Below are 14,012 nucleotides of genomic sequence, written 5' to 3' on the forward strand. Positions count from 1 at the left end.
CCTTTTAACTATCATTTCTAAGACTAATGTAAAAAAATATAGCCTTAAGATAGTTGAAAGAAAAAACACTTGAATAATCAGAACTATTTGAAAATGGAAAGAACAGCTTTTAGAAATAGTGGATTCTCCTGTAGCCAGGATCACATAGCTAGGAAGTATCTGAGGCCAGATTAGAACTCAGAATCTCCCATCTCCAGGCTGGTGGTCTATCTACTGTGCCACCACCTAGCTGCCCTTTCTAAATACTTGTTGACTGATTCCACCTCTTTCATAAGGCTGTCTCTAAATAATTTCCCCATTCATTGAACACTTAATATTTGCATCCTCACATTGTTATTTAATTAAATAATATATTTCACCATTACTTAAATATTTCACATGTGTTTGTCTTGACTCCAAATGATCATATAAATGCCTTTAAGGTAAAGGTATTTAAGGTAAGGTATTTTTCTTTTCTGTCTTCTTCAATGTCCACAATATTTCTCTACACATAATAAATACAAGCTGGATGTTTAGTAGGTGTTAAGGAAATGTTTGTTTGAAGAATGAATACACACTATTTTTCATCAAATGATTCTTTAGGGCACTGATTTTCAACTCACCAATAACTAAGTGCCCATGTTAATGGGTCTTCGAAACCCTCTAGTTAGACATTGTTAACTTTGTGTGTCTTCATCTTTCTCTAGGAACATTATGAAGATTTTGAGATGCTGTCCTTTTGGCTTTCCAATACATGCCACTTCCTTAACTGCCTGAAACAGTACAGTGGAGAAGAGGTGGGGATTTGTTGCATTTTTTGCATTAATTAACTACCTAATTCTACAGGTCATTCTAAGTAATCCAACAGGAACTCATAGAATGAATGTGCTAAGTTATGTTTTGCTGTTGTAATGACTGTAATAATACCATCTTTCATTCAAATAATACTTTATCCTTTTCAAATCCATTTATTATATATTTTACCTCAATTGATCATCATAAATGTCCTATGAGGTATATAGTAAAGATTATTCTTATTCCAATTTGAAAGATGATGCAGTTGGGGGTTTAGAGAGGCTAAGGGATTTGTCTAGGTTCATATAGGTAGTTAGTGGCAGCCATTGGCATAGCACCCATGTTTACTTAGTCCTAATATATGGCGTGACCTAAGGCTCATAGAAGCAATATATTTTGGCTTATCTATTGATTACTGAGCTGAAGGTATATCCCTTTTAGGATACTAATTTTAATTTCAGTGGCCCTAATGGTATTCACTGGTCTCTGCTCCCTATTTCATTTATGATCTGTTCTTTACCATTTGTGAGAGATGCTTATTAAGCCAACAAAGATTGATAGTGTGAATTTAATTTTATTATCATTATTATTATGATATATTATGATATCTCATAAATATAGATCCAGCTTGAGAAATAGGCAAGCTACCATGGGGTTGTGTTATGTTTATCTATCTGTCATTATTGCTGGTGTTATAGACTCTTTTGTCATCATTAGTCCTCAGAAAAAAAAGTTATTTTAAGTTATTCACCTGCCAAATGTCTTGAAGTCACTATCTCAGAAAAAGAGGAAAGGGTAGTTCTTCTTTATCACCATGGCAGTCCAGGAAGATCACAATTGCCATCCTCCCAACTGAGAGAATTTAAGCTCACCAGGAAATATATAATAAGACAGTTATAAAGAGACATCATGTATTTGGTTCTTTAAAAAAAAAAGACATAGAAGCTGTTACCACACCTTGAATGGTAGATTGTATTCTTAATATATTATAGTTTATTCGAATATGCTAACTCAATTTGTTAATTTACTTTGCTATTTTTCTTATATATAAAAAGTTGCAAAAGACTTGGAGAGCAGATTAAGACTTTTTAAAAATATGGCCAATGCAGTCATTTGTTTTACTTGACCAGACTTTTTTATACACAGAAATTTGGGATTTTGTTGAATGTAGGTGATAGGGAGATCAATCCGATCTTATTGGAAATTAAGTAAAATTGAATTTAAAATAAATGAATGCCAGATCATGTACCTAAAGATATAAAGAAGGGTTCTAACAGAAGTTCATGATCAAGTCAGTGAATAAGTATATCCATTTTCTGCATGTTCCTGATAATGTCTCATATGATGTCAGAGCAAATGGTCTTCTAATGTTTATATGCCATAATTGACTTTCAGGAATTTATGAAGTATAACACTCCACGTCAAAATAAGAATTGTTTGACGAATTTTGACCTTTCAGAATATAGACAAATTCTCAGTGATTTGGCAATACGGATATATCATCAATTCATGACTGTAATGGAGAATAATATTCAACCAATGATAGGTAAGAAAGGAATGGATAATCAACTAAAATGAGACAACAAAGATGATATTTGGGTATAGCTGAGCAGTATGATTAAGTGACATAATTTAATAGTATAAGTAGTTTATATACATTCTTTATTTATTATGACATCATAGTCTATAAGTGAGGTCTCATTATGATTGCTAATGTATGTCTTTTAAGACAAGAACTTCCACTTTTTATGTGGCTTTTTCTATAGTCTTAAAATCCTTATGTACTTTCTCTAATTTTCAGTATTCTCTTTATTTTTTATTGTAATAGTTCCAAGCCAGGACTAGACTGTTCGATAGGCTCTTAAAAGTTATCTAATCTAATCCACACCCCACCAAGAATGCTCTCTATAAGATCATATAAAACTGGTCATCCAACTTTTACTCAAAGATATCCATAGAGAACCATGGCTCCACCAAAAGTAGCTCATTCCACATAGAGATAGTGATAATTGTTTAAGATTTGTTTCTTGTACATCGAGTCAAATTTCTATACATTACTCCCAGTTTTACTGTCTGAAAACAGATTTTTCTCCTTCATGTAGTAATTCCAAAACTTAAAGAGTATTTTATGTCTCTTTCTCAATGCCTACTTCTCCCCCAAAGAAAAAAAATCATCTTCTCTTTAGGTTAAACATCCCCAATTCCTTATTCAACTATTCCTTAGATGATATGCTCTCAAGGTTTTTCACCATTTTATTATTTAGGCTGATGTATGATTATATTGTTCACTTTGTAGTCCACTAAAGCCCCAAGATCATTGTCATACAAACTCTGCCACCCAGATGTGCTTCCCCTATCTTATACTTGTGAATCAAAGTATAAGTTATCCCTTTTAAATTTTATCTTTTTTTATCTATTTGTGCTCTCAACATATCTTTTTGGATCCTGATATCATCCAGTGCTTTAACCAGCCCCTTTAGCACTGTGTCCTCTATACCATCATCTAAAGCATTGATGAAAATATCAATCAACAGAGGGCTGAGGACATAGCCATGGGGTACTACCCAAGAAATGTTCCTCCATGTTGACAGGGACCTACTAATGACCATGGTTTGGGTCTGGATAATATGCCAATTATGAATTTTCCTGATTAGACTATCTTCTTTCCAATATCTATCCATCTTATCTGACTTAGATGCTTTGTTGGAGTCTCTGCAAATATATACTTGCATCCATCTAATTATGCACCTCTTCAACACTCATATCCATAAGTCATTGAGTTTCTTTTGTCTATGGTGCTAGTGCAATGCAATTCAATTAAATCCAACTACATAAGTAACTATGTACCAGGCTTTATGAAAGGTTCTAGGATTTACCGGCAAAAATGAAAATAGTTCCTGCCCTCAAGAAGTTTATATTGTACTGGGTACAAACTATATGTACACAGATGTTACTATTGCCATTATATTCAAGACACTGTTTAGCCTTTTAAAAATGAAGTTGTCCACAAAGAACAACAGTAAAAATAAATTCACCTTCTAATGTCTTCTTATGGTGCAAGAAATGACTTCTACATTTCTTTTCATGTCTTTCTTCAGTACCAGGAATGCTGGAATATGAAAGCCTTCAGGGAATTTCTGGTTTGAAACCAACAGGATTCCGTAAGCGTTCCTCCAGCATTGACGACACAGATGCCTACACCATGACCTCTATTCTGCAGCAACTCAGCTATTTTTATACTACCATGTGTCAGAATGGGCTGGACCAAGAGCTTCTAAAGCAGGCTGTAAAGCAGCTTTTCTTTCTGATAGGAGCTGTCACCTTGAATAGTCTCTTCCTTCGCAAGGACATGTGCTCTTGTAGGAAAGGAATGCAGATAAGGTAAAGCCAGTAAACCTCTTAGCAAGCTATAACTGGCTAGAGAGAGAAAAGGGGGTGGGGGGAAAGGGAGAGCTTTTTAAAGCAGGGTGCACACCTTGTGTAGCCTTTCTCCAATATATTTGATATGAGCTCCATCTGACTTATTCTGTGAAGGATGGTTATAGGCTGTTAGATGTTAACTTTCTCATGTTGACATCAGACACTCATGCCAGGGACATAATAGGTTCTATAGTCCTCAGAACCAAGAATTCTAACTTTTTTTCATTCTTGACTTTTGGAGTTTCCATTGTCAATATTCAGCACCTTCTCTGTGAATAGCACTAAAGGAGACACAAAGAAGCATGAGACATAATTTCTTGCCTTTGAGAAATTTACCATCTTGGTGAAGAAGCATAAGGTGAAAAGCTAGTAAGAGATACTAAGTTTGAGAAGCATTTAGGAGAGAAAGAAATTATTGTAAACTGGGATGTCTGGGAAAGGCTTCACTGAAGGGGTGGGATTTGAATTAGGTCAAACAGAATTTAGTCAAATGGAAAGAAGAGAAGAAAGCATATTCCAAGTGTGATAATGAGCTGAACAAAGGCCCAGGTCTGTGCTAGTGGACAGTGACCAGAGCAGGATAGTGAGAGTAAAAGTTTTGAGTTGGGGGAAATAGTAGGAAATAAAATTGAGAAACTGGGCTGAAGCCAGATTAAGGAAGACTTTGATTACCAGGCTAAGGAAGTAGAACTCTATGCCATAGATAATGGAAAGCCATTGGTTTTAAGCCCAAGAAAGATTTCCATATTGCTTTATTAGACAAGGGGCTACAGATGCATAGAAGCTGCCCTGACATTGAATTTATTTATAAGCTGTCCAGTTAGAATCATTAACATTAAATTCAACACTGAAATGTCTTTACAGATGACATCTGTTCCAACATTAGCAGAGTGCCCACTTTTCACAGGTGACAGACTAGTGCTGTTTATTTTCCCTAATACTACTAAGCAGATGTCCTCTAGTGCTCTGATGTGATTCAACCTTTGTTAAAGTAAACCCAAAGATCTGAATGGGTCATAGTTTTAATAAACTCTCAGTTTATTAAATGATGGACCTTTCAACTTCATTTTGAGGTGTAATGGCAGAGAAAGGTTCAAACAACTCCAGGTCCTACTATGCTTGCTTTTAAGCTATAAGACTTAAAGAACTTCTGTTCCTGGAGGTTTAATTCTAGTACCTGTCACAAGAGCCCATCCAAATAGAAGTATGAACCAAAGAAGAAACATTTATGTAGCCCTGTCCTCTAAGGAGCTAGATGCTTTTTAAAGATACTTTCAATAATTCTAACTCCCATAAGATACATAGGTTTGGGATTGTTATCTCTATTTGGGAGCTAGAGATAATAATGCATAAAGAAAGTGGATAATTTATCTTAAATTACAAAGAGAATTAGTGTAAATGCCTTTTGAGTAGGGATTATTTCACTCTTTTTTTGTGTGTGCATAATGCCTGCTATATAGCAGTGGTATATAATAAGTGCTTGGTGGTTGGTTTAAAATGATAGTTAATATAGATTATCTCTAAAACCCTTTTCAGTTCTAACCTGTGATTCTATAAGAGTCCTGGTTTTAGAAGTGGAAAGTACAAGGACAAGGATAGATAGGCAAGATGTTCAGGGTAGATAAATATGATGTGTGGCCAGGAGCCACCAGGAGATTTAGTGGATAAAGAAGTTTGATTCATCAATCAAAACAGTCTAATCTCAGGACAGAGTTGAAAGTTGAGTACATTAATACCCTTAGGCAGGGGAAATAGGCAGGAGTCATGGTCTCTATGTTATAACATTTTAATATTTGCAAAGTTTTTTGTTCATAACTCAGTGAAGTAAGAATGTGCAAGTGCTATCATTCTTATTTTATAGATGAAGAAGCTAAGACCCTGAATGATTAAAAAACTTACTTGTGAGCATACATTTATCTAACAGATGCCTGAGGGAGGGAACTCTAAACCTCATCCAACCTTTTATCCATTCTTAAAGCTAATAGATCAAGAGTTTTCTCTATTTACCGACTTTTAATTTTATATGTCATTTTTAAAAATCTTTTTTTTCTCTTCTCTGATTTACCAATAATTGACAATTGTTTCTCCCCCTTAAGAATATTTCCCAGTTTCTTAGGTTCTATCATCCCTTGCCTCTAGAATCTAACCCTTTTCACTCTTATCCTCCTGCGGTCATGAGGATCTCATAAGAACCATGACATGGCCCCAAGGATGCCTGACTTATTTCTAGGAAGTGCTAACATATATGACTGCTTTTTCAAAAGGGTTGTAAAAAATAGAACCAAGCCAAATTTATGCCCCCTTCTACTTTTGCTCCAGGTGCAACATCAGCTACTTAGAAGAATGGCTAAAAGATAAGAATTTGCAGAATAGCACAGCTAAGGAAACTCTGGAACCTCTTTCTCAGGCTGCCTGGTTGCTTCAGGTCAAAAAGATCACAGATACTGATGCCAAAGAAATATATGATCGCTGTACTTCTCTGTCTGCTGTACAGGTAATAGATTTGTTCTTTTTCTTAGGCTTTGCTGACTGTTTCTGTGGTGTCCCTGGGGATGATACTTTCTCTCTTCTTAATTAGCCAAGTGTTGGAACATAAATATATTTCTTATATTTCTTTGGATGAAAGTATTTTCAGGCCCCTAGGGCTGAATTTCCATTTGTTCCCTCCACAATTTTATTTTCTCCTTCTTGGAAGCTGAAGTGGGGATCAGACAATAATATCTTGTTGAACTGTATTGTAAGAAAAAAATCTAATGAGAGAGGGAACTCTAACTCCCATGCAACCTTTTATTCATTCTTAAAACTAAAAGATCAAGAGTTTTCTCTATTTGCCCATTTTTAATTTTTATATGTAATTTTCTTAAATCTTTTCCTGTTTTCTTTTCTGTAACTTACCAATAATTGGCAACAATCATTCCTCCCCTTTAAAAATATTTACCAATCGCTTAGGTTCTATCATCCCTTGCCTCTAGAATCTAATCTAATCCTTTCTACCCCTGCAATCGTAGGGTTACAGGGATCTCATATGAACTATGACATGCCCTGAACTATTATAAGCCTCCTGAACTATTATTGGACAGGATTGTACCCTTTTCATGGTTTATTATCATTTTATGTGATATTTTCAGATCATAAAGATCCTTAATTCATACACACCTATAGATGACTTTGAGAAAAGAGTGACTCCATCCTTTGTCCGCAAAGTACAGGTAAGGTTCACAAGTATGCTGCAGTTATAGTTTTTTTAAGTATTATTTCTTAAAATGAACTATAAGAAAACTAATTTAAACAATATTTTGAAAGTCTAGGATTAAGCAGCATCCCTTAGGGCAGGGAAGAGAATTCTAGACTTGGAGTCAAGAAGACCTAGGTTAAATTTGTGCTCACACTAACTAGCAACTGTATAACCCTGGGCAAATAATCTCTTAATCTCTCAGGTCTCAGTTTCTTAATCTGTAAAATGAGGATATCAAAAGCACTAACTTCAAAGGGGGTCATGAATGAGATTAGCATATGTAAAGTACAAAGCACTATATAAATGTGAGCTATTATCATAGTGCTCTCATTGATCCTGGGACAAGTTGACATCCTGCTATTTTACTTTTATATATAATGGGAGGAGGGATTAAGTTGTGTTAAATGACTTACCTAGGGGCAAACAGCTAGTTCCTGACTGAGACTGGATTTGAACTCAGTTCTTCCTGACTCCAAGCCTAGCATTCTATCTGCTGTACCATCTAGCTGCTCACATATATAATATTTGTGGACTGTTGTATAGATAAATAAAATAACTAAGTTTTTTGTTAAGTTAAAGTATTAGAATGTAAGTTTATTACCAGAATGCAAGTCATAAAACATAAATACTATTATATAAGAAAAAACTGCCAAAACTGCCCAGAACTTCTGAACACAGAAAACAAAATGCCAATGGAAAGAATTCACAAATTGCTTGGGGGTGGGGAGGTGAGATTCCCTAAGGCTGCAAACTCCTAGACACATAGAGATTAAATCTAGCAATTTAATTGGGAAACAACAAATTGTGCCAGGGACCCGAAGAAAGATCTTCAGATATTAAGGAAAGGAAATTCACATAACACAAGACTATTCTGTACCTGCCAGAAAACATAGATGGGAATGGAATCTTGTATTCTTAAGGGCAATAGAATTTAAGATAAAGTCTAAGGCGACTCACTCTGCAAATCTGAACCTAACCATAAGTGAAGGAATGTTTAACAGTAAATCAACATTCAAACCTCCTTAAAGATAAAACCATACCAGAAGAGATGACTTTTCTCAAATACCTCAGACAATAGAAATACAAGAAGTATAAACTTATGCAAGGTCAACAGTGAGGCAATAGAGAAACTATTAAGAGGCTTCTATTTAAATGTGCTTGATAAAGTAAGAGTGAAAGCAGAAGTTAAACATAAGTGATGATGGAGAAACAGTCCTGAAACATCTTGGACTAGCCCTTAAAATACTCTGCCTACAGGTGAATCAGTGTTTTTTTGTGGGATGAAATTATAGAATGGCATGGAAAAGGAGAGGCTTAATGAACTGAATAAGCATTTTTTTATTGGAAAGGACACAAATAACCCTAAAATAAGTTCAAAGAAAGATAAATCAGAAACCAAAGAACTATAAAAGTGACAAAGCTAAAATTTAGTTCTTTGTAAGGACTAACTAATAAATAAAGTGAGGAAGGAGCTGGATGGCTGAGTGGATTGAGAGCCAGGCCTAGAGACATGAAATCCAAAGTTCAAATCTGGCTTCAGATACTTCCTAGCTGTATGAACCTGAACAAGTCCCTTAACCTCCATTGCATAGCCTTTACTGATTTTCTGCCTTGGAACCAATACACAGTATTGATTCTAAGATGGAAGGTAAGAGTATTAAAAAACAGAAACAAAGTCAATAGCCCATCTGATTAAAAAGACTGAAAATCAAATAAAAAAAAAGAACAAAGTGAAATCACAACAAAACCAGAAGAAATAAATAAAAAAAAACCAGAACCTATTGTGCACAGGTACATGCTAACAAAACTAAGAATACAAAGGAAATAGAGGAATATCTTCAAAAATATAGAAATACTCAAACTAATAAAAGATCAAAAAGAAATTTTAAATAAGAAAAGAAAAGAAAACAAGATGCAAAGTAAATACCAAATAAAAAGGCATTCTGCTCCTGAAGAATTCACAGAATTGTCATACTTCAAAAAAAATAATAATTATACTATATAATTTTTTCAAAAATTAAGCAAGTACCTTACCAGAATCTTTTTGAGATAAATATAGTCCTAAAATCTAAACCAGAAAAAATAAAAACAAAGAAGAAAAACAATAGACCAAAATCACTATTGAGAATATCAATTCAAAAATTATTAACAAAATCCTATCATCCAAACTATAGTGATTTCTTCAAGAAATCATTCATTAGGGGGCAGCTGGGTAGCTCAGTGGATTGAGAGCCAGATCTAGAGACGGGAGGTCCTAGGTTCAAATCCGGCCTCAGACACTTCCTAGCTGTGTGACCCTGGGCAAGTCACTTAAACCCCATTGCCTAGCCCTTACCACTCTTTCTTTTCCAGTTAATGAGACTAAAGCAAGGATGCCCACTAATCCCATTATTATTTCACATGTTTCTGTAAATGTCAATGACAGCAATAAGACCACAGAAAGAATTTAAAGACATAAAGATAATTAAAGAAGAAAAAAGCCTATATTTATTTGCTGATGATCCTAGAGTACCAGCAGAGATACTAATCAAGACAGTAGCAAAATGCAGGCTACAAAATAAACCCTCAAAAAACAACTGTATTACCATATAAAAATAGTAAAATGGAAAAGGGAATAGAAAAGGAAATCCTCTTCTAAATAACTATAAAATGCACAAACTGTCTAGGATTAAATCTACCAAAGCACATAAAAGATTTGTATAGAATCAACTATAAAGGAACAACTTAAATTGTGTTCATGGCTGGGCCATGCCAATATAATAAAAATGGTAATACTACCAAAATTAATTTTTACTTTAAATGCTATGCCAAATTAACAAAGGGTTGGTTTCTAGAACTCAAGCTATATTATAAAGTAGGAGTCCTCAAAATCATTTGTTATTAGTTTAAAAATAGAAAAGTAGACTCAGCCACTTCCCAGCTGTGTGACCCTGGGCAAGTCACTTGACCCCCATTGCCCACCCTTACCAATCTTCCACCTATGAGACAATACACCGAAGTACAAGAGTTTAAAAAAAATACAAAAAAAAAATACAAAAAAAAATAGAAAAGTAGATCACTGGAGCAAACTAGACAAGGGAGATTTGGAAACAATAAAACTAAATAACTGTTCAACAAAGCATAAATTATCTAGGAAAGAAGGTCCCTATTTGATTAAAAGCTGCTGAGAAAATTTGAAAACAGTCTAGCTGAAATTATGGTTAGACCAATCCCTTATGCCAAATTCTATAATACATTCTAAATGCATATGTGATCTTAATATTAAAGATCATACTAAAAATTTTGAAGAAAAGCAGATCATATACCTCTCACAGCAATGAGTAAGCAGTGTTTTGTTTTTTTTAAAACTCATACCTTCTGTCATAGAATCTATACTAAGTATTGGTTCCAAAGAAGAAAAGGGGTAAAGGCTAGGCAATTGTGGTTAAGTGACTTGCCTAGCGTCACACAGCTAGAAAATATCTAAGGTCAGATTTAAATCCAGGACCTCCTATCTCTAGGGCTGGCTCTCTAACCACTGAGCAAACTTGCTGCTCCTCAAAGTATGTATTCTTAACCAAATAAGGGATAAGAGGCAGTTGCAAAAGATAAAATACATAACTTTGATTATATGAAACTGTAAAGCTTCTACACAGACAATACTGATATATATAGGATAAAAAAATGAAGTGGGTTTAATGGGGAAATATTGTTGTATTAAATTTCATTGATAAAGGTTTGGTATTCAAGATATAGAAACAATTAACATATACATAGACATAAACAACAGCTATATCCAATAGATGTGTTCAATGTTCAAATAGTTCTTAAAAGAACTGCAAAATATTCACAACCACATGAAAGAATTTTCTCAATCACTATTAACAGGAGAAATACAAATCAAACCAAGTCTGAAGTTCCATCTCACACTTTACAAACTGGCAAAGATAATTAAAGATGGCAATAGTCAAAAATGTATTTAGAGGGAGGAAATTGTGGGAAGATAGACTTACTGATATGTTGCTGGTGGAATGTGAAATTTTGGAACCATTTTGGAAAATAATTTGGAACTATGCAAATAAAGTTGACTAGAATGTCCATATCCTTTGACAGAGAATCTATTAACAGAACTTATTACAGAGCAGTACTTTTTGCGATAGCAAAGAATTGGAAACAAAGTAGATGATGCTCATCAATTAGAGAATAGCTAAATAAATTTTGGTATGTAAATATAATGGAATATTATTACTGTACCACAAGAAGTGATGAATATAGCAAATACAGAGAAGCACAGAAAAATCTACATCAGCTGGTGCAGAATGAAATAAGTAGAGTCAAGAAAACAATACACATAAAACAGAAAAAACAGCCACACCCAGAAAAATCAAAAGTGAATGCTGCAAATTTATAAAGAACAAGTATGACTTGAAAGAGATATTAAAGGATGTTCCAACCAACCCATCTCTTCTCAGAGGTGGGAGATTTTGCATATGTTTTTGTATTTTTTCCAGTATCTATCAGTTGTGCTAATTTGTTCTTTTTCTTTTATTACGTGAGAAAGAGGAGAGGAGGGATATTTGAGGAAACTGGTGATATAAAAATATATTTGAATGAATGTAAAATCATAGAGTCTGCAACACATCTCCAGTGGCAGGCAGGTGAACAACAAGGTTATGCACATGCTCCTGTATAATTTTGATCTGTTCTGATAGATCTTCATATTTTGAAACTTTTTCATTTCAGTGTAGCCTGGAGACTGAATATTTGGTTTGGTGACATCTACTAAAAATGTTATTATATTCTCTGCAGATAGTTGTGGACAATAGTTTAGTCTTTGATAATGGCCCAGTTCCTAGAGTTCTATAGGCTATTTTGAGATTTATCTTTGTAACATGAGGATTTGTTGTCTGTCATTTGATAAAAGAGAGTGAGCTTCTGATATAGAATTCTAGCTACCAGGCTATGTCACTATGTCATCACTGTTTTTATAGCTGTTATTATTATGTGAAAATAAAAAAGAGGAGTAAAGGACATCATTGATTCTAGACTATTAGCACTAGGAGCCTTGAAGATCATTTAGTCAAATCCACTCATTTAACAGAGGATAATTCGAAGGCTTGAAGAGGTGAAGTGACTTGTCCAAAATCAGAGGTAGTAAGAAATACCTCAAACCCAAAGTGATTGTCAGGTGAAGACAGGAAGAGCCTTCAAAGTACTGGAGTACATTGAAGCTATTTCAGCTCTGAAGGTGGGGAGAGGACAGAAGGGAAAGAAAACCCTTGGAGCTTTCTTCCTGTGTTCATTCAAAGCATTTAGGTATATTAGTGACAACAACAAAAAAGGTTGCCCTTCAAGTCTTCATCATATTTTAGTGACTACTGAGCTTTGATATTGAATCTTTCTTTTAAGTGAATATGGTGTTTCTTAAGTGAATTGGGAAGGATTTTGCTTACTTCCCCTAATTACTAGGGGGAAGTATATAGCTAGAGAGATTAATGCAATAAAATTTAAAATATTTGAGAGCATTTCATATTTGGACTTAAGAGTAATGTTTTAATCATTTCTTTTTATTATAACCAGGAGCAATATTGTTTTGTGGGAAGACTTCAGAGTCAAAAGACCCAATTAGGTTTGAGCCATACTTTACAATTTAGCAGATATAAAACAATATATTCCCAAATGGAGTCACAAAGAGTTGGATGTGACTAAAATGAGTGAACCACAAAACCCTGAAAAAGTCACTGATTGTCAGTTTTCTACTCTGTAAAATGGAAGTAATTATTACACTACCAATCTTACAGAGAAATTATTGTGAAGAAAATGTTTTGCAAACTCTGAAAGTGAATTATTAAAATCTCTAGCAGTAACTAATGAATCTGAAATTTTCTTGGAAGAAAATATGAACTGTCATTAATAGTGAGAAGTCAGAAACTAGAATGATTAATCAGGCCCCTGAGGAGTGAACATGTAAGCTGAAGCAGAGTACCCAGTGGATCAAAGTTAATGAAAGCTGAGGAGGAAGTGCTAGAAATAAATATATGTGTTCTCTTTGGAAATTATAGCTATCCAGTGAAGAAAAATGAAAATGTTTATTGATATTACTCTCTTTTCTTTGATTGTCATTTCAGGCTCTACTAAATAGCCGAGAGGATACAGGCCAGCTGATGTTGGATACCAAATATCTCTTTCAAGTCACATTTCCCTTTATTCCTTCACCGCATGCTCTGGAAATGATAGAGATCCCCAGCAGTTTCAAACTGGGCTTTCTCACAAGATTATAAGAAACAAACAGAAATTTTTTTTCCCCAAAAGTTATTTAAGTGTAAACATTTGGGGGTCACTTTATCAATTGATATTTGATATACCTTGAAATGTGATATGAAAAACAGAATGAGGTCTTCCCAGACTGATACCATTTCATCATGTTTTTTGTTAGCAAAGCCTTCCCTCACCAAATTGTTGACTGTCCACAACATTTCTCTAAGACCTGCCAGCTCTGGCTGAAACATTTGGAATCCTTCCCTTCCTTTACCAAAATTTTTAGAGCATTTGCTTCTTATTTAATGTTTCTCATGGATCAAAATTAGGGCAGATACAGCTCTAT

At 34.4% G+C, this 14,012-nt stretch overlaps 1 protein-coding gene across 1 annotated transcript in view; it reads left to right on the top strand.

Annotated features, from left to right (window-relative positions):
* Positions 1-13,689, top strand: part of MYO5C (myosin VC) — a 142,649-nt gene extending 128,960 nt beyond the window's left edge. The window contains exons 37-42 of the mRNA XM_044660046.1: positions 687-776; positions 2,170-2,320; positions 3,873-4,155; positions 6,514-6,688; positions 7,323-7,403; positions 13,537-13,689. Coding sequence (XP_044515981.1) covers positions 687-776; positions 2,170-2,320; positions 3,873-4,155; positions 6,514-6,688; positions 7,323-7,403; positions 13,537-13,689 — 933 coding nt within the window. The remainder of the gene's footprint in view (positions 1-686; positions 777-2,169; positions 2,321-3,872; positions 4,156-6,513; positions 6,689-7,322; positions 7,404-13,536) is intronic.
* Positions 13,690-14,012: the final 323 nt, after the last annotated feature.

Source organism: Gracilinanus agilis, chromosome 2 (assembly GCF_016433145.1).
Source record: "Gracilinanus agilis isolate LMUSP501 chromosome 2, AgileGrace, whole genome shotgun sequence".
Lineage (NCBI taxonomy): Eukaryota > Metazoa > Chordata > Mammalia > Didelphimorphia > Didelphidae > Gracilinanus > Gracilinanus agilis.